Here is a 25,251-nt window from a genome sequence, read left to right as displayed (position 1 = left end):
AATACCAATGTCACCAAGACCAGAGAAAATATTGCTGGTCTAAGAGAAAAGTAAAAAATAAGAAAAATCTATCTTTGGAATCCTGGAGGTTCTCCCTTTTCTGTCTTCTTCCTTTGTTTCAACACTACCTTTCCTTCTCAAGAACTTGCCCCTTCCCTGCCAGTGAGTATTCCAGAAGAAAAAGCAAAGATGATCTTGAGGTACTGTCCTTCTTAGGTCCTGTGCAAAGCCAGTTGGACAGGGCTAATACAAGTGCACAGTGAGCTCAGATGGCAGACAGAGCCAGGTGGCCCAGATTTGAATCCTGGCTCCCCGACTTATGCCTTTGGGAAATTTACCTGAACTCCATTTCCTTGAACGTACAATGTGGATAATAATAGTACCCATGTCATAAAGTTGTTTTGAAGATTAAATGAGTTAATACATACAAAGTACTTAGAACAATGTGTGGCCCACAGTAATCACTATTTAAGAGTTGGCTGGGGGTGGAGAGGTAAAAAGACAAATCACTATTTCAGCAGAAAATATTATTGGCGGTAGCCTCACATAAATCTGGCCCTCAGGAATTACTGTGCTCAGAGACAGATATGATTCAACCCCCCATCATCTGGCCCTAACCAAAAGGGTAAGCTGAGTATTGTAATCAACTATCCAATATGCTATCCAAGGACATTTGTTAAATAAGAGTTTATGGTTATAAGGAAAGTGGGGATGAAGTGTGTGCTTCTTTAAATAATTTCAAAAGTTAAACCAATGTATGTGAACCATGAAATTAAGTAGAACTGTTAAAAGAACACCTGATTATACAGCAGACTGTACTCACCATTTTTGCAATCATGGTCACATAGGGACCAGCATGTTGATTCACAGCAAAGAAGTCCAGGAGCCGTGAGAACCAGAATATGATGTCGATGCAGTATATTAGTCTTCCCGCTGTGTAAAAAGGAGGGTCACCCCACCGAAGGCCAAAACCCACCAAAAACAGGCCAATAGCCACAGTTTCCATCAGATTCCAGTACTCGCTAATCCATACCTTCACCTTTTGAGTAAACTTCCCAGGTTCTGAAATATAAACCTAAAAGATGAAAGAAAGAGGGAAACTTAAAGAATGGGTTATAACCCAAGATCAATATGATCTTTAATACATCAACTGTTCTTTTAAGGAGTACTTGGAATCATGCCAAACCTTAGATCATAAGGGGATTTTGGAGACGTAAGTTATCCTTGGGGAATGAATTATTTAAACAATTCTATAAATGTAGTTTAATCTCACTGTTAGTACTGGCCAGCTATTTAAAAACGAACCAGAAATTTTTTTAAAAAAGAAAAGTTTTTCTAGCTTTCATTAATCCTAAACTAACACAGGGAAACGCCAAGACATTTAAAACTCAATATTGCAATGGAATATAGCTGCAATTCCATTTCATGACGTATAGCCTAGTGCAAAGAAACCAAAGAATCCTGTAATCTGGCCCCGCTACTGCTATTTAGTGAGTAGTTAGCAAATTACTCAGAATGTGATATTAGAATTCACTATTATAAGAAATTACCCCTGCAACAGAATATCAGACAAACTGAAATGTAAAACAGTAAAAAGCCATTTTCCCTGAAGCATAATAAAAATGGTATAATTCGGATAACGTTTTTCTGCTGAATTGTTTTCTACATAATATACAAGGTTGGTCATATTAGCTCTAGGACAAAATCATTGTATGTAAATGCACAGAGGTAGAGAGAGATACATATACAATGATATCTAAAACAGCCTAAGTCATACGGTATGTGATTGCAGTTATAATTGGATAGGAATATTCATTCCTTTTCTTTTGTTTTAAGTGACTCACTGCAAACTAAAAATGAAAAGTTTGCTTTGTTTTGTTTCTTGGACTACTTGCCCCAGAGGAATTTTTATCTTAAATGTTCAAAAATGTTTAGTAGGAACTTTCGAAAACTATAAATGAATTCTTTACACATTGCACAACTTTAGCCATTTATGTGCCACTCTGTGACATGAAAGCAATAATATGCAAGTAATGTTAGGCTATCAAAAAACATCAACTTTATAAAAAAAAAACACTTTTGGGAAATCAAATAGTTGGAGGGTCTAAAAACAGTTAGATACCATCACTCTAGAACTGATAAACGCACTAAGATGTCCTCTAAAATAACTGCTTTCAAAGAGCAGCAACCAACAGACAGTATTTGGCAACAATAAAAGGCTGAGATCAGAAATTTCCCCCCTAATTACCTTTCCCGTAGCATACAAATCAGGATCGTTGCCTGACTCACCCTCAGGCTTGACCTCTCCATTTTCATCACCCAAGCGCAGAACACGTCTAGCAGAGGTATGTAGAAGACAAAGGTAGAAGGGATAACTCACCTCCCTGACTTTCTCAATGGCATTGGTGAAGATGTAAATGATAACGAGCCACTCTTGCACGGTGGGCTGGGGTTGCATCTCCACCAACACGGTGTAAGTGAACAGCATGAGGAATGCCAAATACACCATCTGTGAGGGGGACATGGATTCCCTGCACATGAGTGAGAGTCATAATGGAGGATGCCAAGCACACACAGACCCAAATGAACAGAACCACACACATGAACTTCACCATGAGAGCATGAAAATATAACTGGGACCACCCTCTGATTACTGATGACCTAATTATCAAAGAAGGCATCAGAATCCACAGTTTTCTATTCTAGGAATTTGTGGAAGGAAAGAAGATCACTGTTCTCAAATGCATGGAAGTGGGCATGGTCACATCTTGTTGACTCCTGACCACAATTTTCAGAGCCCTGCACATTCCAGCATGGACACAGTCAGGCCAACAGCAAGCCAAGAGAGAATCACACACCTTCCCCTCCATTTAAACAGAAAACGTGTGTCCCAAGAATGCCAAAGGAGCAGTGTTAGTAGGTACCTATTTTCAAATATAATAAATTGTGATATTTACTATTGCTGGGAGTTTTATTTTATGCTGATTAAAATATTCCAGTTACCACTTATGGACTGGGTTCACGTCTTCTAACACATGACTCACTGGGCCTACGCAGATTACAGAATTTAGCCAGGCAGCTGTTTCACGGTCCTGAGCTTTCCATAAGTGAGGAGTTCTCAAAACAGTCTATGCCACCTAGAGGCTGCTCTGCCCAGAGCATTCAACCTAGACCTGCAGGAAAATGCCTCACTAATGTCACTTGCCAGGCTGGTGGAGTGTGATCTCTGACCCAGGCCGATGCCATTGCGTACAGAGTATGATAACTTCCATAATGCAAGTCTACTAAAGGCATGACAGGAATGCAGAGGATGAAGCTGGATTTGAGACTTGGAGAAAGAGGTGTATCAGTTGAGTCTTGTAGGATGAACACCATTTCCAGATAAGCAGATAAAGGAAGAAACAGTTTTCCATTTGGAAGTGGCAGAACAGAAATAAAAAAAGCTTAGAGGCTGGAGGTTAAAGAGCCAGAAAAGTATACATTAGTATAATAGAAGGAGAAAGAAGACAAGATACAAAAGGGAATTTTTACATAAACTGCACATCCATGAGATGCAGATATGTAAAAGGTAGAAACGTACTTATAAACATTAAGCATAATCCTTCTAGTGAATTTTAAGCATTTGTGATAAACTGTTAAGTTAAAATGGTTTAAAACTGCTGCATACACTATGATCTCACTTGTGGAAAAATTTGAAAATATTTGGATAGAAAAAAGTTGAAAGCAGATGTTAAGAATTGCTATCTCTGGGTGCTAGAAATATAATAAAATTTGATTCTGTTTTTTTCTTAAAAAAAGAAAAATTCTGGTTAGTGGAAACGTATTGTCCAATTGTGAGTCTTTGTAGTTAAAGACTGTTGACGTTTTTATCTACAGCACTTAAGCACTCAGCCTGACACATGATAGACATTCAAGAAATGTATGTTTAATTACTGTGCATATTAATTCCAGTCTATTCAAAGAATTAAGACGCGGTAAACACGTACACACAGATACACAGTGATTAATAGCTTTGTGATCTTATCTAACATTCTTATCTTCTTACAATTCCCAGAAGTAGAATAACTACACACACATTTAAAACTGTGACACATATTACTAAGTTGCCTGCCAGAAAGGCTTTATCAGTTTCCACAATCACCAACAATGCATGAGACAGTGCAGTCTTTTCAATAGCTTCAGAGACAATGCACAGTGCTAGCTAATAAACACGTATTAAAAATCCCAGATCAACAGAGAGAAAAGTGCCTATGTGTGTGTTCCTTCTCACAAGAATCATATTATTTTAACCTGGATCCCTATTTCTCATATCTTTTTGAGCTCTACCCAAGTTTGATAAGTCTTCTTCCAAGCTTAGTTCTACATAGAGAATGGCTGAAATCACTTCTGACTCTACCATTTGATATTATATACAATAGGTGATATTTCAGCCAGGCATAATGGGTATTAGCATTGCCTATGAGTTAAGAAGCTTAGTAGAGAAGCATATAAAAAAGTTAAAGTAAATTCTATTAATTCTATACTTCTCTAGGTCTATGTTTCAAGGGTTAATATATTTGATGACCCCTTAGGAACATAATTTAAATAAATTTATACTATTAAGCAGTCATTTTTTACATTGTTTTCATGGTGGCCAGGCACTAAAACACTGTAGATATTGGTGGTATTGCTTCTGACTCTTCTTTTTTTCCTTTCCAATTCTTAAAAAGATATCCAAAAATGTTTACATTTCTTTTTCATCATAGCATTTATAACAAGACACTGCTTCAATAAAGCACACGTACCATAACCTAGCAATGTAACAGCCATGACTAAAAATGCCTGTGCTCACTGCTAACACCATCCTTAGCTATTTTTGTAGTTGTTGTTGTTCCATTTGCTTAGCTTTACTACTGTCTCTAAGAGTTCATAAGCTAGAAATTTCTAAGGAAAGAAATAGCTGAATACTCTTTACCCAATGATGTGACTATGGTTAAATTCTCTCGAAGCTACTATCAGAGTCTCTAGGATTTTCTGTATTCACAAAATACAGAAAATACAGTATTTCCATGTTCACAAAAATGGTGAAATCTCATCATCTGAATGAAGACTTTATTTTTGAAAACAGATAAAAGTTATTCAGAGCTACATACTTATTGAATAAGTATATGAAATAAGTGTGTGGTTGGGCAAGTAAATATTTTGAAATATAACACATTTAGACAAATATCCTTTTATAATCACTACAAAATGTTTTAGAAATATACAATCTTGAGCAATTTAACTAACTATAGGTTAGCATTAGAAAAATAAATACTGTTAAATAAATGTGAAAAGCACTCAATACATTTAGTGTACAGTTGTTTTCTCTGTATCTCTCCCATCCATGATAGATTTAGTATTTGTTTACACAACTTCTAAAATGTTTCTTGTCCTCTACATATTTAGAAGCATTTGCAACTGAAGACAAAAAACAAACACTTGAATTTTTTGGTCTATACTACACATTATTCCTACAAAGAAAAAATCAATTCAACTGCTGATTTTTTGCCCAAGATGGGAAAAGAATCCACCCCCATCACTTAATTCTACAACCATATTGTTCATTCTATTGTTCCACACAGTTTCGGATTCTGAGTCCCAGCTGTGTTAACTGGAAGCGCTCAAAAAACGAAGAATGCTTGTGCCTTCACTCCCAAAGTCAGAGAGATCTGCTCTCACCTTTTCTCGCCTCCCTCCAATCTTCTTCCCTACCTCCTTTGTCATTCCTCCCTTTTTTTTTAACTGCACTTTTTACATTTTTATTACAAGTTGGTAAATCAGGCATATCATTATCAACATTATCATTAGCAATTAACCATCCTGAATACTATATATAATTTTTGAAATGAGACCAACCGTATAAAACCAAAACTTGACAATTGGAGCACTGTAGAACTCATAGACTTTCCTGGTCCATGGGAGGCTTTGGGGCACGCTCTTTAAATCAAAGTGCTGATTTTCATCTGGTTTCTCATCAGGGCCACTTTCCAAATCATAGTCTTTCTGTAAAATGAGCAAACAATCATTTATTGTCAGAGGCATAACTAAAATACTGACATTTACCAGTATCTAAGATATTATATATTTCATAAATACATAAATATAATAAAAATATTAGAAATTAACTGGGCACCCACCTGACAAATTACAATCTTAGTCTTGAACGGAAGGAAAACTACATTTATTGTATCAATCTTTGACAGGGTAAGGAGAACAGGGTATTTCTGAAAACCAAGCTGAGTCTCCCATAAGAAAACCTAGTCAAACTGAGTAGTTCCAAGCATTTAAAAATGGTCCCTCTTCCTGTTCTTTTTAATCTCCTTTATCAGTAATTTTGGAACCTAAGGATATTAATAAAATCCTTGTGAAATCAATAACAGAGAATAGAATTATTTCCATAATACAGGAGGACAAAATGGACACATAATGGTGATACATCTTTCCCAAATTATAGGGAAGTCAGGCACAGTGTTAGTTTGAGGATTCTGGCTTTGATAGCTTCTCCACTCATTTATAACAGAGGTTTTACCTGAAACTCACGGACTCTCTGAGCTTCTGGAGTTCCTTGAACCTCCTGAAATTATATGCAAGTATTTGTGTTGTGCATGCATTTTTCTAGGGAAAGCATCTTCCATCAGTTTCTCAAAAGTTATGGGCCAGCCTAAAGGGGTTAACAGTTGTAGGTGGTGAGAAATGAGTATCTGTGTGACAAGGAAGTGGTTGCATAAATGTGACTACAGAGGTGTCTACATAGAAGAGCTGTTAGAAAGAGAGAAAAAAGAAAGGAAAAGAAAGGAGAAGAAAGGAAAAAAAAAAAAAAAAGCACTTGCAGCCTGGTTGCTTTCGAGAAGAGGGAACTTAGGGATGATGAAAGAAAAGAAAAAGAGATAGCACCCTACTTCATAGATTTCTGTGTGGTTTTAATCTTTTAACAGGAAATGTGGGCTTCCCTGGTGGCACAGTGGTTAAGAATCCACCTGCAAATGCAGGGGACACGGGTTCGAGCCCTGGTCTGGGAAGATCCCACATGCCGCAGAGCAACTAAGCCCGTGTGGCACAGCTACTGAGCCTGCACCCTGGAGCCCACGAGCCACAACTACTGAGTTGGTGCGCCAGAACTTCTGAAGCCTGTGCGCATAGAGCCCGTGCTCCACAACAAGAGAAGCCACCGCAATGAGAAGCCCACGCACCGCAACGAAGAGTAGCCCTTGCTCACTGCAACTAGAGAAAGTCTGTGCACAGCAACAAGGACCCAATGCAGCCATAAATAAATAAATAAATAAAGTTTAAAAAAAAGAAAAGAATTTTTTTTGGAATTCAAAACTCCTAAAGACAAGCATGCTAAAGGCACACCAAATGACTAAAAGAAATTGAAGCCTTGTTGTGTTGGACTTTTGGAAAATGGTATGAGAGTCAATTGAACAACAGGCTGATAGTTTCAAAGCAACATGTTTTAACCTTGAAACTGAGTAGAAGAATAACTATCCTCGCCTGCGAGAACTTGATCGGAAAAAACTATTTGAAAAAACTAAAAATGAAATCCTCAATGAAGTTATCAGTCTGAGCCACGTTACACCAGAACACTGGGAGGAAATTGTTCAGCAATCTTTGTGGGAAAGAGTATCAACTCATGTGATTGAAAACATCCATCTTCTAGCTACACAGACCATGAATTCAGGGACTTTTAATACTACAGTGGATATCAAGCTTAAACAGTGAATTGATAAACAGCTTCTTAATAAAGCAATAGAGGTTGCTTGGGAGACCCTACAGGAAGAATTTTCCCACTTCATGACAGAACCAAAAGGAAAAGAGCATGATAACATATTTGATAAATTTAAAGAGGCTGTTAAGGAAGAAACTATTAAACACCAGAAGTGGAATAATTTTGTGGAGGACAGCTTGAGGGTTATTCAATACAATGCTTTAGAAGACCAGTCCATGTCTGATAAACAGCAGTGAGATGCAGCTATTTATTTTATGGAAGAGGTTCTTCAGGGTCATCTCAAGGATACTGAAAATGCAACTGAAATATGGAAGGTCCAGATTGGGAAGAGAGGTGGTTACATTGGAAGAATCAGATCCAAGAACAGTGTGTTCACAATGAAACCAAGAATGAACTGGAGAAGATGCTGAAATGTAATGAGGAACACCCAGCTTATCTTGCAAGTGATGAGATAACTACAGTCCAAAAGAACCTTGAATCCCAAGGAGCAGAAGTAGATGGAGCTTGATTAAGGATACTTGGCACCACGTTTATAGAAGACATTTCTTAAAAACAGCTCTAAATCATTGTAACCTTTGTTGAAGAGGCTTTCATTCCTAACAATGGCATTTTGTAGATTCTGAGTAGGAATGCAATGATGTTGTCCTATTTTGTCAAGTACAATGCATGCTTGCTGTCACCACAAATACTTTAATGCAGCAACTTAGAAACCCTGAAGTCAGGCAATTAGAGAAAAATGTCAAAGAGGTATTAGAAGATTTTGCTGAAGATAGCGAGAAGAAAGTTAAACCACTTACTGCTAAACAAGTTCAAATGGCTGAGGACCTCAAGAAAGTTAGAGAAACTCAAGGAAAACTTGACGCATTTATTGAAGCCCTTAATCAAGAAAAATAAATTGTAATAAAATCCTACTCATATTATAATCAGCTCTGCATACATACAAGAAAACTCCAAAGTCTTTGTCCTCCATTTTTTTCTTCTGCTATTCCACCTTTCTGAACATAAAATAATCATAGAATAAAAATTTTAAATAAATAAAAAATAATTTTTAAAAAAGAATAATGGCTTTCATTCTCCTCTTACCAGTGCTTTCATCATATTTATTATCACACTATTACCATGACGACAAAGCACAAAGACACTCTAAAAGAGCATCTATGTCCCTCCTGTCTTTGGCTTTCCCCCAAAATACATAATGCCAATTGTGTTCCTCAACTAATCAAGTACATTATACTTAATCAGCATTATGAAAACTTGTATGTCCCACCAAATGCTGCCTCTACCCCTTATTCTCTGATTAACAAAATTTTAAACACAAAGCAGATAATCCAAACCTGTTGCTTTAGTTAAATTCAAAGATAAAAGAACATTGTTACTATGATTATAATCCATTCATAACAGACCAGATTTGAAACACTTTTTCAATAAATGCTTTAAATTGAATAATGGTGAGGTATCTTGGATAGTCAGTCTGATTATAGGCTCCATGGTAGCAGGGGCCGCATCTGCCTTAGTTAATGAAATGCCCCCAGAACTTGTCTGGCTCGTGGAAGGTAGCTATTAGATATTCGTTGAATTATTAATTGATGTGGCCATGTCCAAACCACCAGGTGAGCAATTGCTGTAAGAGAACCACTATATTACAGACAAAATTTAATTTTTCAGGGAACTGTGAGGGCTTACTATCATCTTTTTTGAATGTTAAGAGCACATTTAATTGCCATTCAAGGAAGGAGTTCTTTCCCTAAGAGTCTCCGCTTTAAGAAGAACTGCTTAGTGGAATGCTCCAGCTATCTGCAATGCCTTCAGTTTCAGTGAAAGCTTGTCTTTCTATGAAACCTCTAAGAGCCAAAAGTGAAGTTACATCCACTTCCAAAGCACTACTTGCAACCAAGTGCCAACATATTTACATATTTGTTTGTAGACAGATGATAAACAGTTTCCTTCATTGTTTACTTCAACAAGCTAATTAAACTTAACGTGAACACTGAAGTAGTATAAAGGCAAACATATATATGTGAATGTCTCACATATAAAGATTGTCTTCTATTTCTAATAGGGTTAGGCAAGCACTACATTTCTTCTCTTTCCTTAAAAAAAAAAAATTGAAATGGTCTAAACTTAGTAACCATATAATCTAACCAGTACAATCACAATTATGACAACTTGACTAACCCAGCTTTGCAAAGGAGAACTCACACACTCTATTGAGTTTAGAATGTACCTGCCGTCTTGGACTCTGAGAACCCCAAATGGAACTATCAGGCTTAGAAAAGTAAGAAGGGAAGGGAAGGGAAGGGAAGGGAAGGGAAGGGGAGGGGAGGGGAGGGGAAGGGAGGGGAGGGGGAGGGGAGGGGAGGGGAGGGGAGGGGAGGGGAGGGGAGGGGAGGGGAGGGGAAGGGGAGGGGAGGGGAGGGGAGGGGAAGGGGAGGGGAGGGGAGGGGAAGGGGAGGGGAGGGGAGGGGAGGGGAGGGGAGGGGAACGGAAGGGAAGGGAAGGGAGGGAGGGAGGGAGGGAGGGAAGGAAGAGGAGAGGAACACACATATACCGAAACAGGCATGATAGCAAAAATATTTAACAACTGATCCGGTTAACTGTTCTGGCATTAACCAATCAGAATAAAGGCTCAACCAATCACAGCAGATGCCAGCCATACAAACTAATTATAATTATTTTTCATTTAACATTTATCAAATACGTTTTTAATATTATGACAAATACCTCATAAGTACAAAAGCACATCAGACAAGATGCTAGCTAAAGATGCCTCACTGAAGTATTAAGTACCAGAAAAGATGTTTACTACATCTCACAGTAAATGACAACTTTATCAGCAGTGATCCAAGTTGAAACATAAAATTCAAAAAATGTATGCATAGACAGCATATTGGAGACTCTCCAGTGAAGATGGGTTGCAATAGAAGCAGCTCAAGTTGCCCATGAAAGAGTATACATCTGGGAACTCAAGTAAAACTATTCAAACTCATCGGATATAACAAATGAAAAAACTATGGCGTGAAACAGTGAAGATCAATGCACATTTTAAACCAGCATCTTTTTAAATAAAGATTTTTAAGGATATGAGGCATCCCTTATTGTAGCTTTAGAGAAATAGTAAGTCTATTTATTCCACTAGTCACAAAGGAAAATGAAAAGGTAAGCAGCTTTCAAGACATAATAAAGTCTTTGATTTTGGCAGAAATAGGATATTTTGCTTAATAATATACGGGGGTTAATTAGAACTATCATACACGCTATACCTGACCTTACTATAATATGATTAAGATTGTTAAATAATTTGTTAAATAAATAAGCTTTGTGTCTGTGTATGTTTGAGTGCAGTCAATGCCATGAAAACCTAGTTCATTATGATATTGCACTAACCAGACAAACACTTTCTTTGGGAGCGCTGGCATTCTGGTCACCATTATACCACGTAAACTGGGAGTCCTGGGACTGGGGAACATGTGACATCTCTGCTTTGCTTTTAAACTCCAATGTCAAAATGGTGGGTGGGAAAAGAATACTGATGATGATCTTTAAAAGAAAAGAAAACAAAGTAAGTAGTGGGGGTTATACAAGGCACAAGTATGATCCAAATAAAGTTAAGATTTGGGTGTATATAAAATGTCAGATCCATCCCCAATTCAGTGGATATCCTGATTGTATACATACTTTCCGACTCAAGAATTCCAATTCTAGAAGTGTCTCCCTCAGAAATACTCATGAATCCAAGCATGTGTAGATAGGGATGTTCTTTGCATGGCTATTTGTAATAGCAAAAAATTAGTGTCAATCTGAATGTCCATCTATAGAGGGAGAGCTGATGTGGGACAACCTAACAGTGGAATACAGCCAGCCCTTCATATCCGTGGGTTTCGCATCCACAGATGCAACCAAGTGTGGATTAAAAAAAAAAAAAAAAAATTCCAGACAGTTCCAAAAAGCAAACTTGAATTTCCCATACATTGGCACCTATTTACATAGCATTTATATTGTATTAGATAGTATAAGTAATCTAGACGCAAAAGTTATATGTAAATACTACACCATTTTATATAAGGGATTTGAGCATCCACGGATTTTGGTATCCTGAGGGGTCCTGGAACCAATCCCTTGTGGATATTGAGAGACAACTGTACTATGTAATCATTGAAAAGACAAAAGCAGTTCTGAATATAATGAAAGTTATATTGTTAAGTCTAAAAAGAGCAAGTTATAAAATAATATGCACAGTGTAATCCCATTTAAAAAATTAAAAAATACGATGCATATACATATATGCATTTGAAAGTTTAAAATACATATACCACACTGTTATATGTTATAATACCCAGAGGCACAGCAGTGAGAAGTATTCTTTTTCAATGAGCATATTGCTTGAATAATTCTTTAAAGCCACTAAGTAGTTACTATCATATAAAACACATGAAAATTTATTCATATTATAAAATCAAGAATATAAAAACATACCAAGTCACCTTCTGTTAGATGCATCTCCCATCACACATATATTTTCTCTGCCAGTAAAACCCAACAAAGATAGAAATCTAGACATCCATGGTTTTTTCATGCTATTGCTAACATTCATGAATTTATTTATAGTCTATTCGAAAGAATTTTTATGTTCAACCTGTATTGGCCTTTCAGGGTAAAGAGTTTAGAAGATTTACTAAATATTGTAATAATCATCTTGGTGAACATTATCTCTTTCGAGCTAAAATTAGGCCTAGAATTCTGGGATTCAGTGAATAAAGGTAAGATTAACCCAGACTATATACCACTCATGATTAAAGAAACTAAGTCATGTCCTTGTCGACTTCATTTTTTTTTATGCTGAAATGACCTTTTGTTGTTTTGTTTTAAAGCTTGATTTCCTGTGAAGGTTCTCTGGACTTTTCCCAGTCAGATAGGATTGGTTTGTTTGTGTGTTTGTTTTCTTTTCGGATGTAGAACCCAAAATACATGCAATCTTCCAGGTCTGGAAACACCATAGTTAGCAGGCACAATGATAATATTACACTAATTAATTCCTAACCCACTTCCTGAAAAGGCTCCACATTCTTTTGCCCTTGACCATTGCAGAACAATTGGCTTGTGAAACAGTATTCAATGAAATCAATATTCCATTTCCAAGGAATAGGTCAGAGTCTATTCTCCAGAAGCACTTAAATGAGTTTTCCCTTCCACATAAAACTCTACAAGGTCTTCCTCCAGTCTTCATCCACATGGAATTAGTCTGACCAGGACATTTTACATTTGCAAAAGTGTTCCCAAAACTCACAAGCCAAGCACTGAGGAATTAGGATCCAGGCATGGAGAGCAATATGGTCTACTGCAACTCAAAGATTTTAAGTAGCTAATCAGTCTTCTTTGTCAACTCACTATGTTTTGGGGCAAAAACATTTAGTCTTGCTTCAGTTAAGTCTCTTTGTTGATATAAAAATAAAGTATATGAGGAGCAAAAAGTTATTAAGTTCTCAGTAACAAGGATTTCTATTCAACTAAAGTATGTATAGGACAGAGCCATGGAGAAAATTATTCCTCAAAATCCCAGCTACCTATACCCCCATCTCACTCTCTGAACATTAAAAAGATTTATTGCCAGCACTTGTGTAGCTAAAGATGGACCCATTTACATCTCTGCTTCATCATTTCCAAGGCTGAAATCGAAACAGATCAAAGGAGAACTTCTTCTAGAAACAATTGTTGTTTCTCCAATATTTTGTTAAAGAGGAATCTATGTGAAATAATTTCTGGTTGACATTTCTCTTGTTTCCACAATCTCATTAGTGGAATTAAAATGTACAAGCTCTTTTATATATTTTATGTCATATCTCTTATTTGTTTGTGTTTTCTATAGTTTGCCCACCAAAAAAATGTTTTTAAAAACAGTCATTCTATTTGGGACACATCATACTTTTAAGAGCTCTAGGAAGAATAAAATTAAAATATAAATTATAACCTTGTGTAGCTCTTAATGATCATGCTTCATCTCCTTTTTTTCTGTTTCATAAGCTATGTACTTCTTAAGCATGACCATAACCTAGAGCTTTTTAGGCTTAGGTTTGATGTCAAAAATTAAATGCCTTTACTAATTAACTAAATTACTCTTGATAATTCAAGATGAAAGATGAGGCTAAACCATAATGGAATAGAAAAATTTGGAGATAGTTAGTGGTGTGAACAAATGTGTTTGAGGGCAGCTTTATAAAATAGCCATTTATTTCCTGAAACATCACATTAGATGAACACAACAACAGAAATTGCTAATTTTATTTAGTTTATCATGAGTTAGTATTTTTAAGCTGAGAAAATTTTCACTAAAAAGTCTCATTTACTTCTGTTATAATTATCAGAGACAATGGTGTTTACTAATAACGAAATCTTGTTTATGTCTGTAGATGCTTTTAACTTCTTCTAACCACCTTCTCATGAGTATGCCTTTGTGACGGACGGAGCTGGCACAATTATGCCCATTTTTAAAAAGAAACTGTGGTAGGGCTTCCCTGGTGGCACAGTGGTTGAGAGTCTGCCTGCTAATGCAGGGGACATGGGTTCGAGCCCTGGTCTGGGAGGATCCCACGTGCCGAGGAGCAGATGGGCCCGTGAGTCACAGCTACTGAGCCTGCGCGTCTGGGGCCTGTGCTCCGCAACAGGAGGGGCCGCGATGGTGAGAGGCCCGCGCACCGCGATGAGGAGTGGCCCCCACTAGCCACAACTAAAGAAAGCCCTCGCATAAAAACGAAGACCCAACACAGCCATAAATAAATAAATAGATAATAATTAAAAAAAAAAAAAAGAAACTGTGGTAGTGGGAGATAAAGTAGTTGTCAGAGGTTCCACTGTGAAAATCTCAGCTCATCTGTGAGAATCAAAGACATTAACTGGTTTTCCTGAAGGTAATCTTCTGGAGCAAAGGAAAAATGAACTCAAGAGTATAGACCTCAAGAGTATAGACTAAACTAACGTTAAACTCTATAAAGCAAGTAAATATACCTTTAACCAAGAGTTTTTCCTCATTTTCAGACGCCCCATCCACATATCTGTCAGTAGCATTTGGGTACAAGTATGTGAAACAAAGGGCCTCAACCCTCCAGAAACAGCCAGTTTTAAACAGGTAGAATTGCTCCAGTTCTTGAGTTCATAGGTCAACAGTTTCATGGCCATTCTTTCATTCTGTTTGAATGCCTTCTCCAACACATCCAGGGCAAGCTGGCCAAACTGTCTGCAATGACACAGTGGTGAGTGGCAAAAATAAATGCAGGTGAGAGCCCCAGAAACATTAAAAAAGATTAGATATGAGACTCAGAAAAGACCAAGACAAAAGAGGGAACAGTAAAATGCAGAAGCTGTTTTAAAGGGATTGCTGCTCAGGAAAAGGATTGTTCTCCCTTCCTTAAAAGAACAGAACTAGAGGGCTTCCACCAGGAGTGCCTGAGCTATCCATGGGGAGAAGCGAATCCACACCACAAAACAAGCTGTGTATGGCTTGGTGTGGGGCTCCCTGATAGTACCTAATAAAGAATTTTTTGACAGAAAAGATTGTTCATAAACCGAACTAGCATTTAAGGAAAAACTGTGGAAACTGCCCCCGCCACTCCTTTTTTTTTTTTTTTAAAGATTTTAGGGACTTCCCTGGTGGCGCATTGGTTAAGAATCCGCCTGCCAATGCAGGCTCAAACAGGTTTGAGCCCTGGATCGGGAAGATCGCACATGCCGCAGAGCAACGAAGCCCGTGCGCCACAACTACTGAGCCCGCATGCCAACTACTGAAGCCTGCGCGCCTAGAGCCCATGCACCACGACGAAGAGTAGCCCCTGCTCACCGCAACTAGAGAAAGCCCACGCGCAGCAACAAAGACCCAACACAGCCAAAAAAATAAATAAATAAATAAATTTAAAGATTTTACAAAATACACAGATGACTTAAGTAAGGCACTAGACCTGGAGACACCCCCAGGTGATCTTCTTGGAGGTTGTTTTCTCTAAAAAGTAGACACTGTCATTCTCTGGAATTTTTTAAATCAAAATGATAAATTAGTTTCTATTAACTCTAGCTTGCTTTCTTTCCCTACTACTATGATGCTTTACTACATCAAAAAACCAAAACATTTCTAACTCTTCTATCTTCTACCATCACTCTCTGGTAATTTAATACCTAATATATTTATTTGTTTTCCTGCCTGAGCTGTACTTAAAGAACAAATTTTAATATAACTTAGTATCAAAGAGTTTGAGAGTTAGGAGGGACTTCCAAAATCATTCATTGAACATTTTATAGTTAAGAAACTGAAGTCCCGAAATCTGGTCAAGTGATTTGACAATTAGTAAAGAGCTGGACTAGAACTGGAACCCGAGTCTCCTGACTTGAAGGCCACCTCCCTGCCTTTTAGTCCTTAAAATACCTCAAGACCCTTATTTATGGGACAGTCCATGAAACACACGGCTATAAGTCCACTCATCTTACAAGTTCTAGGCTGAGGGAGATAAACGTGTCTAACCATTCTAAGAACTGTTGATGTGAATGTTAGGTAAAGGGAGAACTCCTACTTTGAGTAATTTTTCAGCTCTTCTGAGGCATCATCCACCATGTTGCTCTCCTTGGCTTCCCGGGCCATTGCTCGGTAGAGTATACAAGCAATGACTGCCTTGACTGTGGCCTCCTCTCCGTGCTGCCAGAAGAACATGGCCATCTTCTGCCTTTTCATTAGCACAGCCCAAACCAGCAGGTCATTATAAGGATAAATAAAGCCAGTAGAGTCAGGGTCATCTGATATATTTTGTTCGTCTTTTGACTTCTTCCTTGATTTATGAAGGGCTACAGACTTTTCCTGTTAGAATATAAAATAGGAATGGGTGTCCAAATACTCAAATGCACGATGTTCTACCTGACAAAACACATCGGGTATCTTAAAAATATTTTTAAATCACCGAAAAGAGATGGAAATAATAATAGAACTTTATAAATCAGAAACCAAAATTTTGGCCTTTTTTAATCCATTTCTTGTTGCATCTAATAATTCCAGGGTCCCTAGGCTGAGATACCTTAAGTTCACTTAACACAACTTAAAACACTATACTTTTGGAATAGAGCCACTAACTATACAACAATTTTCAATTTCTCAAGGAAATGGGCTAAAATAACATATTAGATAAATGATAACTATTAAAAAAAACCTCTAACCTCACCTTACAAATAGATTCATTATCTTCCTCTTAGAAAAATGGCACTAGTGTTGCCAACATTCATACAGATAGATTGGTTTTAATTTTGCTTTCCTTTATTCTGACTATATTCCCCTAGTGATGGTAATAGGTAATAATGAAATACTATTCTCTACCTGGTAAACCCACCTTTTACAGCTCATCTCAAAAACCATTCTCTAACCCCTATAGTCTTCTATATCACTTTGTATGTATCTCTCTCTCAATGCTCATCATACTGCACTGTGGTTATTACTTTGGGAGGGAGGGTGGGACCATTTCTCACTCATAATTATATCTTCTCCAACACACCTGCATCTCAAATTCAACCAAGTGTCCAAAATAATGCCTGGCAAATAACAAGATTCAATAATTATTCTTTTTTTTTTAACATCTTTATTGGAGTATAATTGCTTTACAATGGTGTGTTAGTTTCTGCTTTATAACAAAGTGAATCAGCTATACATATACATATATCCCCATATCTCCTCCGTCTTGTGTCTCCCTCCCACCCTCCCTATCCCAGCCCTCTAGGTGGTCACAAAGCACTGAGCTGATCTCCCTGTGCTATGTGGCTGCTTCCCACTAGCTATCTGTTTTACATTTGGTAGTATATATGAGTCCATGCCACTCTTTCACTTCGTCCCAGCTTATTCTTTCTAATTAAAGGAGATCATAGCAAAAATAGTAATAAGCTTCCTCTATTTCTATAAATGAAGGGAATTTATGTTCATTGATTATGACCAATGGTAATTTTATGAAACATCTTTTCATTCTAAGAACTATAAAAAGCAAACCTCTTTCAGCCAACATAGGAACCATTTATATGGAAACTCTTAAACAAAAGCATTCACCCCCAGAGGAAAGTGGGATTGAGGTAGTAAAGGGAGGGGGGCATAATACTGCTCACACACACACATGCACACACACAGTCATAAATACATTATCATTGTCATACTGTAACATTAGGCCAAAATTATTTTTTAGAAAGCTTCAAAAGGGAAAAAAGAAGATGCAAGAGGACAGTGTCAGAGAAAAGAAAGGAGAAGGAAACAGTCACCTCCAATTAGCCTTGGGGAAAGGAGGAGGAGGGTGCAATGTTGGGCTAATGATTCTATTTTTTATTACCATCCCATGGACTGCCTTCCTGAGTCAACATCTGGACATGGTAGAGGTAGGAACAAGGAAGGCAGCCTGAGGTGCCAGCCCCGGCAAATCATTTAGTTGCTTGTCCTGGGCGTTTGCTCATCATTGTTAGAGAACACCTGTATTATGCTTTTGACTTGCACCATCTGTTTATAGTACTTGTAAATGATCCCTCTATTTGTATTTCCCATTCTCAAACTTTAAAGGAAGAAAAGATCTCTGTCTTTAAGGACAATTTTCTTTTCAAATCTAAAATAAGTAACTGGTACCTTGACTTTGTAAGGTTGGGCAGTTCTAATGAACTGGTAATGCAGTGTGCTTTCTGCAGATTCATTTCTATTTCCTGAGCGGCATCTTCGGTGAAGAGGGGGCTGGGGAAAGCTTTGAGTAAAAGTGGTCACTTGCTGGAATATGTTATTTTATTTTTAAAATAAAACAAAAAGGGAAAAAGATGATTATAGTGGTAACAATTAACATTTTATTTCTAGACAACAATAAAACCAAATATAATATTGTGTCCTATCCAATGGTTCTGTCTCTGATCCAAGATTAGTAATTAATTACTCCTCCAACAAGAGCCTCTCATGATCCCCCCTTCTTACTAAGCACACTCTTATTTCCTAACATCTTAGAGAACATGTTCTTTTGCTCCCTATCATATATCTGCATTCCTTTTCTATGTGGAAATTCCATTAGAATCAATCGATGTTCTATACCTGAAACAAGTTCAGAATAGGCAATAAAGATTCACAGTTCTGATAAGAAAAAGTTCCCATTCACAAACAGCTCCAAGGTTAAGCTTCAGTTAGAAAGTTATGGAATTTCTCCAGGTGTTATATCGCTACTGGAATTCCAGTGGCTAGGCCCAATAACAACATAATTAATTGCTTGTCAGCATGACGCTTTCATCAATGAAAAACAAAAACGAACGAGAGCATTCTTAAAGGGACTGACATAAAATTCCCAATACAAACCGTATCGGGAACTTTGAACTTTACTTTACTTATTTATTAATATTTATTTATTTATTTTATTTGTACTTTATTTTCTTTCTTTCTTTCTTTATTTATTTTTAGTTTGTGTTTTACAGATATAAATTAGATGTAGAAGTAATGGGGTCCAACTTTTTAAAGATGCTACTCAAATTATTATCATTATTATTACTGTGATATAGAATTAATAGTATCACTAGTAATAATCATAATGACTATTAGTATTAAGTTACTCTATACCCTCTATGTACCAGGAATATGGGTTTTCCTGGGTATTCTAGGTATTATTTTATTTAATCCTTTTGATAAATTTATGAAAGGGGTATTATATTATTATTCCCATTTTAAAGATAAGGAAACTGACACACAGAGAGGTTAAGTTTCTCACTCAAGATTACACAGCTACTAATGAGCAAAAACTAAGATTCAGTCCCAGATCTCTCCGATTCCAAACCATGTATTCGTTAACTGCTACGATCTAATTTACTAGGAAACACAATAAACTCTGTACTCCTTCACTAGAAAATAACTAGAGAAATGGGCAATTTACTACCCATTTCCAGAAAGGGCATTAGAGGAACCTGCCTAGCATGTTCCCCACTGGGCTGCACCAAGGTCACAGTCAGTCCTATACCTGCCACTGGTAACCTCATAGCAAGGCGTATTTTGTTTACATGAAGGCATTGATACCTCAAGTGTATCCCTATGTCTGTGAAATGCCAATAAAGAACATTTTCTCTTTGAGAATTGGGTTTCTTTCTGTTTTGTTTTCTCATCCCTTAAAGCCAAGTTGGGTTTTCACTTCACCTCATTCTTTAAAAATAAAGGTCAAAAGTAGCTTGATATTCTAGACTCTTCATGTGATCTTATCCCAAAGTATCTTTCCAGTGTCATCCCTCACAACCTTCTGGCGCTTGTCCAGTGACAAAGGTCTCCTTGTCACTGCAAAACCATACCCTGGTGTCCACAGCACTGTGCCTCTAACTGTTCCCGCTCTTCTCTCAGCCAAAAATGCCCCAAACTACCTTTTCTAACACTTTCATTATCCCCTAATAAGAACTAGGCTCTTCAGTTTACTGATCGGTACTGGCAATTTTAAGAAACAAGCAACGTTTTCTCTGCTAATCAACTAACCAGCAACTCTAATTTTACGTTCCTAGACTTTCAAAAATATGATGGAAAATAAAATATGTATAATATGTATTTTTACGTGATACATTCTGCATGCATCTTCCAGTATAACCCCTAGAGACTTGTTCCAAGTTTGTCATCTCCAGGCTATGTACTATTATGAGTTATAGATATAATCCTATTAAGCTTTTCACTTCTGTATTTTCAAAAGAAAAAGAAAGATAAGGAAAGAACCGGTCATCTCTCCCTCTAACCCTTCTCACCACATACTTCTGTGTCAATACGGCACATATTATATCCTGTTTTGTATTGTGGCTAGTTATTCATAAATCTGTTTCCTCTAAAAGTTTCTAAACTCCTGATCTTTATGTCCATCCCAGGCCAGCATGCCGGCGCTTAGCACAGTAATTTACACGCAGCAGATAGTCAGTAAGTGTCGATAAATAGCATGTCCGTTTTGGAAGCTCTTCCCACCTAAACTTCCCGAGCCATTTTTCTAAAAGTATAACTCCTAGGAATCCTTAATTTTACTAGGGTACTTTTCAATTATGCTACCTTATGTTTTCTGTAGAGGTTGCTGTAGAGGGCTCTGAAATTTTTTCTGGTATAGCTGCTGCGATATGCTCTACCAATAAGGTATTCTATCACCAGTCCAACGTCAATCAGCGTTATTCTGTAGCCTGAGAGAAGGGCATGCTGAAACAAAAACATGTAACACGTAACTGTCAGTTCTTTTTTTCTATCTCTTTTGCCATGTCACTAGAACATAACCGAATCAACTGCAAAGAGGGAGACTCACACTCTTCAGCCCTAGAACAATGCTTGAGACTCACAAATGAAGGAAGAGCCCCTGAGTTATCACTAATAACTAAAACAAGAACAAAAACAACTGATCACTTAATATGGCCAGCTACTGATACAACCTGGTTGTTCAAATGGGAAAAAATACTTAGCCTTAAGATGTTTTTAGTTTCATAGACATGGAATGTCTGCTTTTAAGAGCTCATTTCCTCTCTTTTTCTCTCTCATGCATATACACACTTTAGAATAAAATACATTTAAAGAGAGTACAAAAGATTGTTTTTAGCTGGAAATGACAGAACCACTACAACAAAAGTATAATCACTGGAGGATATGCTGGAGGGTCCAAAAGTAACACTAAGTTAAATCTTAAGCTTCTCTATTGAAATGGCTGTAACACTTGGCACCATGTTGACCAAATCATACACAAAACAAGAATAGGAAAGGAAGTAGAACAAATAGAAATAAGGAACATGAAGCGGCAGAGCAAAATGAGATTTCAAAACACCAGGCTGTGCCAAGACCAACGTCATGGCTGGTAGGGGCCTGAGTAGCAGGTTTCCAAGCACATGGGCCTTAGGCCAAATGAAAACTGCTCTGACCCCTTAAAGGCCACTGCAGTGCCTCTTCATAAGTATTACTTCCGAACTGCCATTCATAGCACACTTTTAAAGGCACAGAGTGCTGAACAAGATCTTTGAAATGAACAGATTGTGAACAATGTTCCCAAAGCTTTGAACAACAAATAAGGTTACAGATATAAATAAATGCAAATAATTTAATTTTTGTCTTTCACATTCATAATTCACTTTTTCCAAGGAACACAAATCATGCTCATTTTGCTGCTAGTTAAACACATAACTAACTATTTCACTCCTTTTTCTTCAGTTTACCATGATAGAATCAGAGTTTAAGGAGATAATCTAAGGAACATCATTTTGACCCAACATGAATCAATGCAAAGTAAATTTACATCAGCATGGACACTTTTGCTTACTGCTAATCTGCCAACCAAATGTCTTCTTCCAGTCCTTTTACTCCCACCAAGTCAACATAATCAGAAAGGCCACACTCTCTCCATCAAGATATTAGACTTCAGAATTAAGGCAAAAAAAAGTCTGTTAAAGTTGGAAAGTTCTGGTAACTAATGGGGGATCAGAGATGATTTTAAGTCTGACTTAATTCAAAGTTCAATGAGAATACCATGAGCAAAATATTAGCAAAGGTATAGATCAGTGGGATCCATCCTGGTTCCCTAGAACAATGCTTAGACTCACCAAGGAAGTGAGAGCCCCAGAGTTATCACTAATAGACAAAACAAGAACAAAAACAATGGAATCACATACCAGTCTTTCAATAAAGATAACAGAACCAGGAAGTTTCTCTATTTTCAGTAGGTATTATTATCATCATTGGCAATATTGTTGTATCATGTTAAGCTGAAATTCTGCTTGGAAGTTTCTATGTCTCCAATTCATGTTTTATAAGAGAAAATAATTATTAGCTAATGCCACTTACTTGGTGGGTCATATCTTTTAAAACACAAATATCAAGAAAAAATACGAGTGTGGTTTGGTGATGAAATTGTTCAGAGTCACAGGTAAAGAAGGTAGGTAATTCGCTAGAAAATCCAAGTCTACATTTTACAAAGCAAAATCTGGTAACACTTCACCACAAAGCTAAGACAATACCAGAAGAAATTTGTACACCTTCATCATTAGGTTACCTGTTTTACATCTCGGACAAGATGATGCAAGAGCATATTGGTTGGTCCTTGTTTCTGTAATAAAGAACAAAAGGAAGAATTTTTAATTACCTTTTAATTACCATGTGCTAGGGAGAAATAAAAAACCTTTATTTCAGAATTCATAAATAATCCAGAATACTGAAAACTTTCTTCAACATCTTTAGTAATGAAGCTTAAGCCAAATTAATTCTAAGGAAGGTATTTCCCAAGAGAAGATTAGATTGAAATATTTTTCATTGCAAGATGTATATATCTAGGAAGTAAGGCCTTAATTAACTTTGTGTGGCAAGCGGCAGAAATAAATTTTAACTAATCTGTAACTATCCTTTATTATATATAAATCACACAATTACAAATTTCATCACACAATTATATTCTATCAACAAATATTTATTGAACACTTACTACATTCATTCAAGCTACTGAGGGATTCAATGAAGAATAAAAGTACTTTCTTCATAGAATTTTTACAATCTAATAGAAGAGAGTGGGACTTACACTAAAAATAACCAACAATATGAAGATAGGTATGTTCAAAAGAGTGGCAAATAATCTGTATTATAGGGGCACTATAACATGTGAATTGGAATAATCAAGAAGATAGGACTTGAACAGGGCTTTAAAGAAAGGGTAATATTCAAAGGCAAGGAAGGACATCTCAAGAAGGGTGCTTGGCTTAAGCAAGTGGTGTCTTTACAAGGAGTAAGCCAGTCTCATTTCAATAAAAGGTTTATATAGGAAAATTGCAGGAACAAAATTTTAAGTGTCCTTAGGTTGAAATGCTTCTAATTACTCAATAAAAGCAATTTGTTCTTATTCACATCTTCGGCTTTAATTATGGTCTTACTATCCTATTTTCTTAAATTAGTTTATGCTTCTATTCTGTATAATTAATTAAAATGGGAAACACAGAAATGACTATAGGATACAATGGATTTGGTAAGAAAGTCTCTTCTTTGGTTGAAAAGTCTGTCTCTCTATAAGCTATCTTTGTACATGAACACTGAAGGAGACTTGAACATTCAAGATACAGTTTAAGCTGAGTGTTAAGCTAATTAATAAATAAATCTTCAGGAGGTGACTAATGAAATGTTCCAGTACTCACTGTATTATAGAGCTCTTCCAGTCGGGAGATGGTAAGAAAGCGATGGAGGTTCATGCCATATTCTATTAAGAGCTTCACGAAATCCACTCGATCCATCACCAAAGCATCTAACATTGCTTGTTCTAGCGAGCCAGGCTTCAGAGGACAGAAATAAATAAGAGATATACAGAAATCAAGAAAGTAGAAATAACTAAAGAATTACATGTATTTGAACTCAAAACTATACAGACAAAATAATCATAAAATACAATCTTACTAAGAAATGTTCAGGATCTAAGTGAAGAAATAACAAAAGGTAAACTGAAGGCATAAAAGACCTCTTGAATAAATGTGTTCTTGGATGAGAAGATTGACTGTGGTAAAGATCTCAATGCTTCCCAAATTAATGTTTGAATTTAATGCAATTCTAATAAAAATCCAAGGTTTCTTTCCCTTCCTTCTTTTCCTTCTGCTTCTTTTTCTTTTTCTTTTTCTTTTTTGGTAACTTGGCATGTTCCCATTTAAACTATACCCGACTTTTGGGTATAATGGCAAATTAAACACACTCATCTACTTTTACTCCTACCTAAAACCCCACTAAAATTATAGTAAAGGGTTTTTTTGTCTTTTTTTTTTTTTTAAAGAAATGAATCCACAAGAACAAAGAGGTCAAGAGTGAAACATTTTAGAAGTTGAAAAGCAGATGGTCAAATGGTAATTGACTTAGCAGTCCCCAAAAAGCCAAAAAATGGAAGTCTGGAAAAAAAGTCAAGAACCAAACAAAATCTATGCCACAGAATTCTGGCAGCATAAATTGCTAACATTGGGACCTTCCCACTCATCTTTCCCTATTGGTTTCCATAACAATAGGAACAAGGCTTTACCTTCTAAGCAGGAGATTGGAGGATTTCTTTCTGATATTGTGATGAACACAAGAGAAAATATATGAATATGCTAACACTTCAGGTTCCCCAACAAATGGGGGCAGCCAGATCACCCTACTGTGAAGCCCAAATCGACAGGCTCAGAATTTCTAATGAGCTTTCTTTCCTCCACACTTAAACAAAGAGTCCAGGACAAACAGACCAGAAAACGTCAACTAGGAGGAATCAGACAAAACAGGAAGAAGAAAACTTCAAAAGAACTATCATTAATAGCTTCAAAAAAACAAAAGAAGATATTATATTCAGGATGCTAAGACCTAGGGTCTGTCATACAGAGTGAAGTAAGACAGAAAGAGAAAAACAAATACCGTATGCTAACGCATATATATGGAATCTAAAAAAAAACGATGGTACTGATGAACCTAGTTGCAGAGCAGGAATAAAGAGGTAGACATAGAAAATGGACTTGAGGACACAGGGTGGGAGGTCAAAGCTGGGGCGAAGTGAGAGTAG

At 36.8% G+C, this 25,251-nt stretch overlaps 1 protein-coding gene across 4 annotated transcripts in view; it reads right to left on the bottom strand.

Annotated features, from left to right (window-relative positions):
• Window positions 1-25,251, bottom strand: part of TRPM6 (transient receptor potential cation channel subfamily M member 6) — a 209,006-nt gene that overhangs the window by 53,390 nt on the left and 130,365 nt on the right. Inside the window, exons 15-24 of one of the 4 annotated variants that reach the window (XM_082470798.1) lie at window positions 23,876-24,010; window positions 22,750-22,803; window positions 20,778-20,918; window positions 18,369-18,503; window positions 16,300-16,580; window positions 14,747-14,975; window positions 11,132-11,284; window positions 5,878-6,024; window positions 2,249-2,509; window positions 824-1,075 (exon numbers count right to left, since the gene is read on the bottom strand). In XM_082470798.1, coding sequence (XP_082326924.1) covers window positions 824-1,075; window positions 2,249-2,509; window positions 5,878-6,024; window positions 11,132-11,284; window positions 14,747-14,975; window positions 16,300-16,580; window positions 18,369-18,503; window positions 20,778-20,918; window positions 22,750-22,803; window positions 23,876-24,010 — 1,788 coding nt within the window. The remainder of the gene's footprint in view (window positions 1-823; window positions 1,076-2,248; window positions 2,510-5,877; window positions 6,025-11,131; window positions 11,285-14,746; window positions 14,976-16,299; window positions 16,581-18,368; window positions 18,504-20,777; window positions 20,919-22,749; window positions 22,804-23,875; window positions 24,011-25,251) is intronic. The other 3 variants (XM_082470800.1, XM_082470799.1, XM_082470801.1) reach the window with 3 other exon arrangements.

This window comes from Balaenoptera physalus (assembly GCF_965194825.1).
Source record: "Balaenoptera physalus genome assembly, chromosome: 7".
Classification (NCBI taxonomy): Eukaryota; Metazoa; Chordata; class Mammalia; order Artiodactyla; family Balaenopteridae; genus Balaenoptera; species Balaenoptera physalus.
The sequence above is the reverse complement of the archived record's forward strand: the minus strand, read 5'-3'. Positions and strand labels throughout refer to the sequence as shown.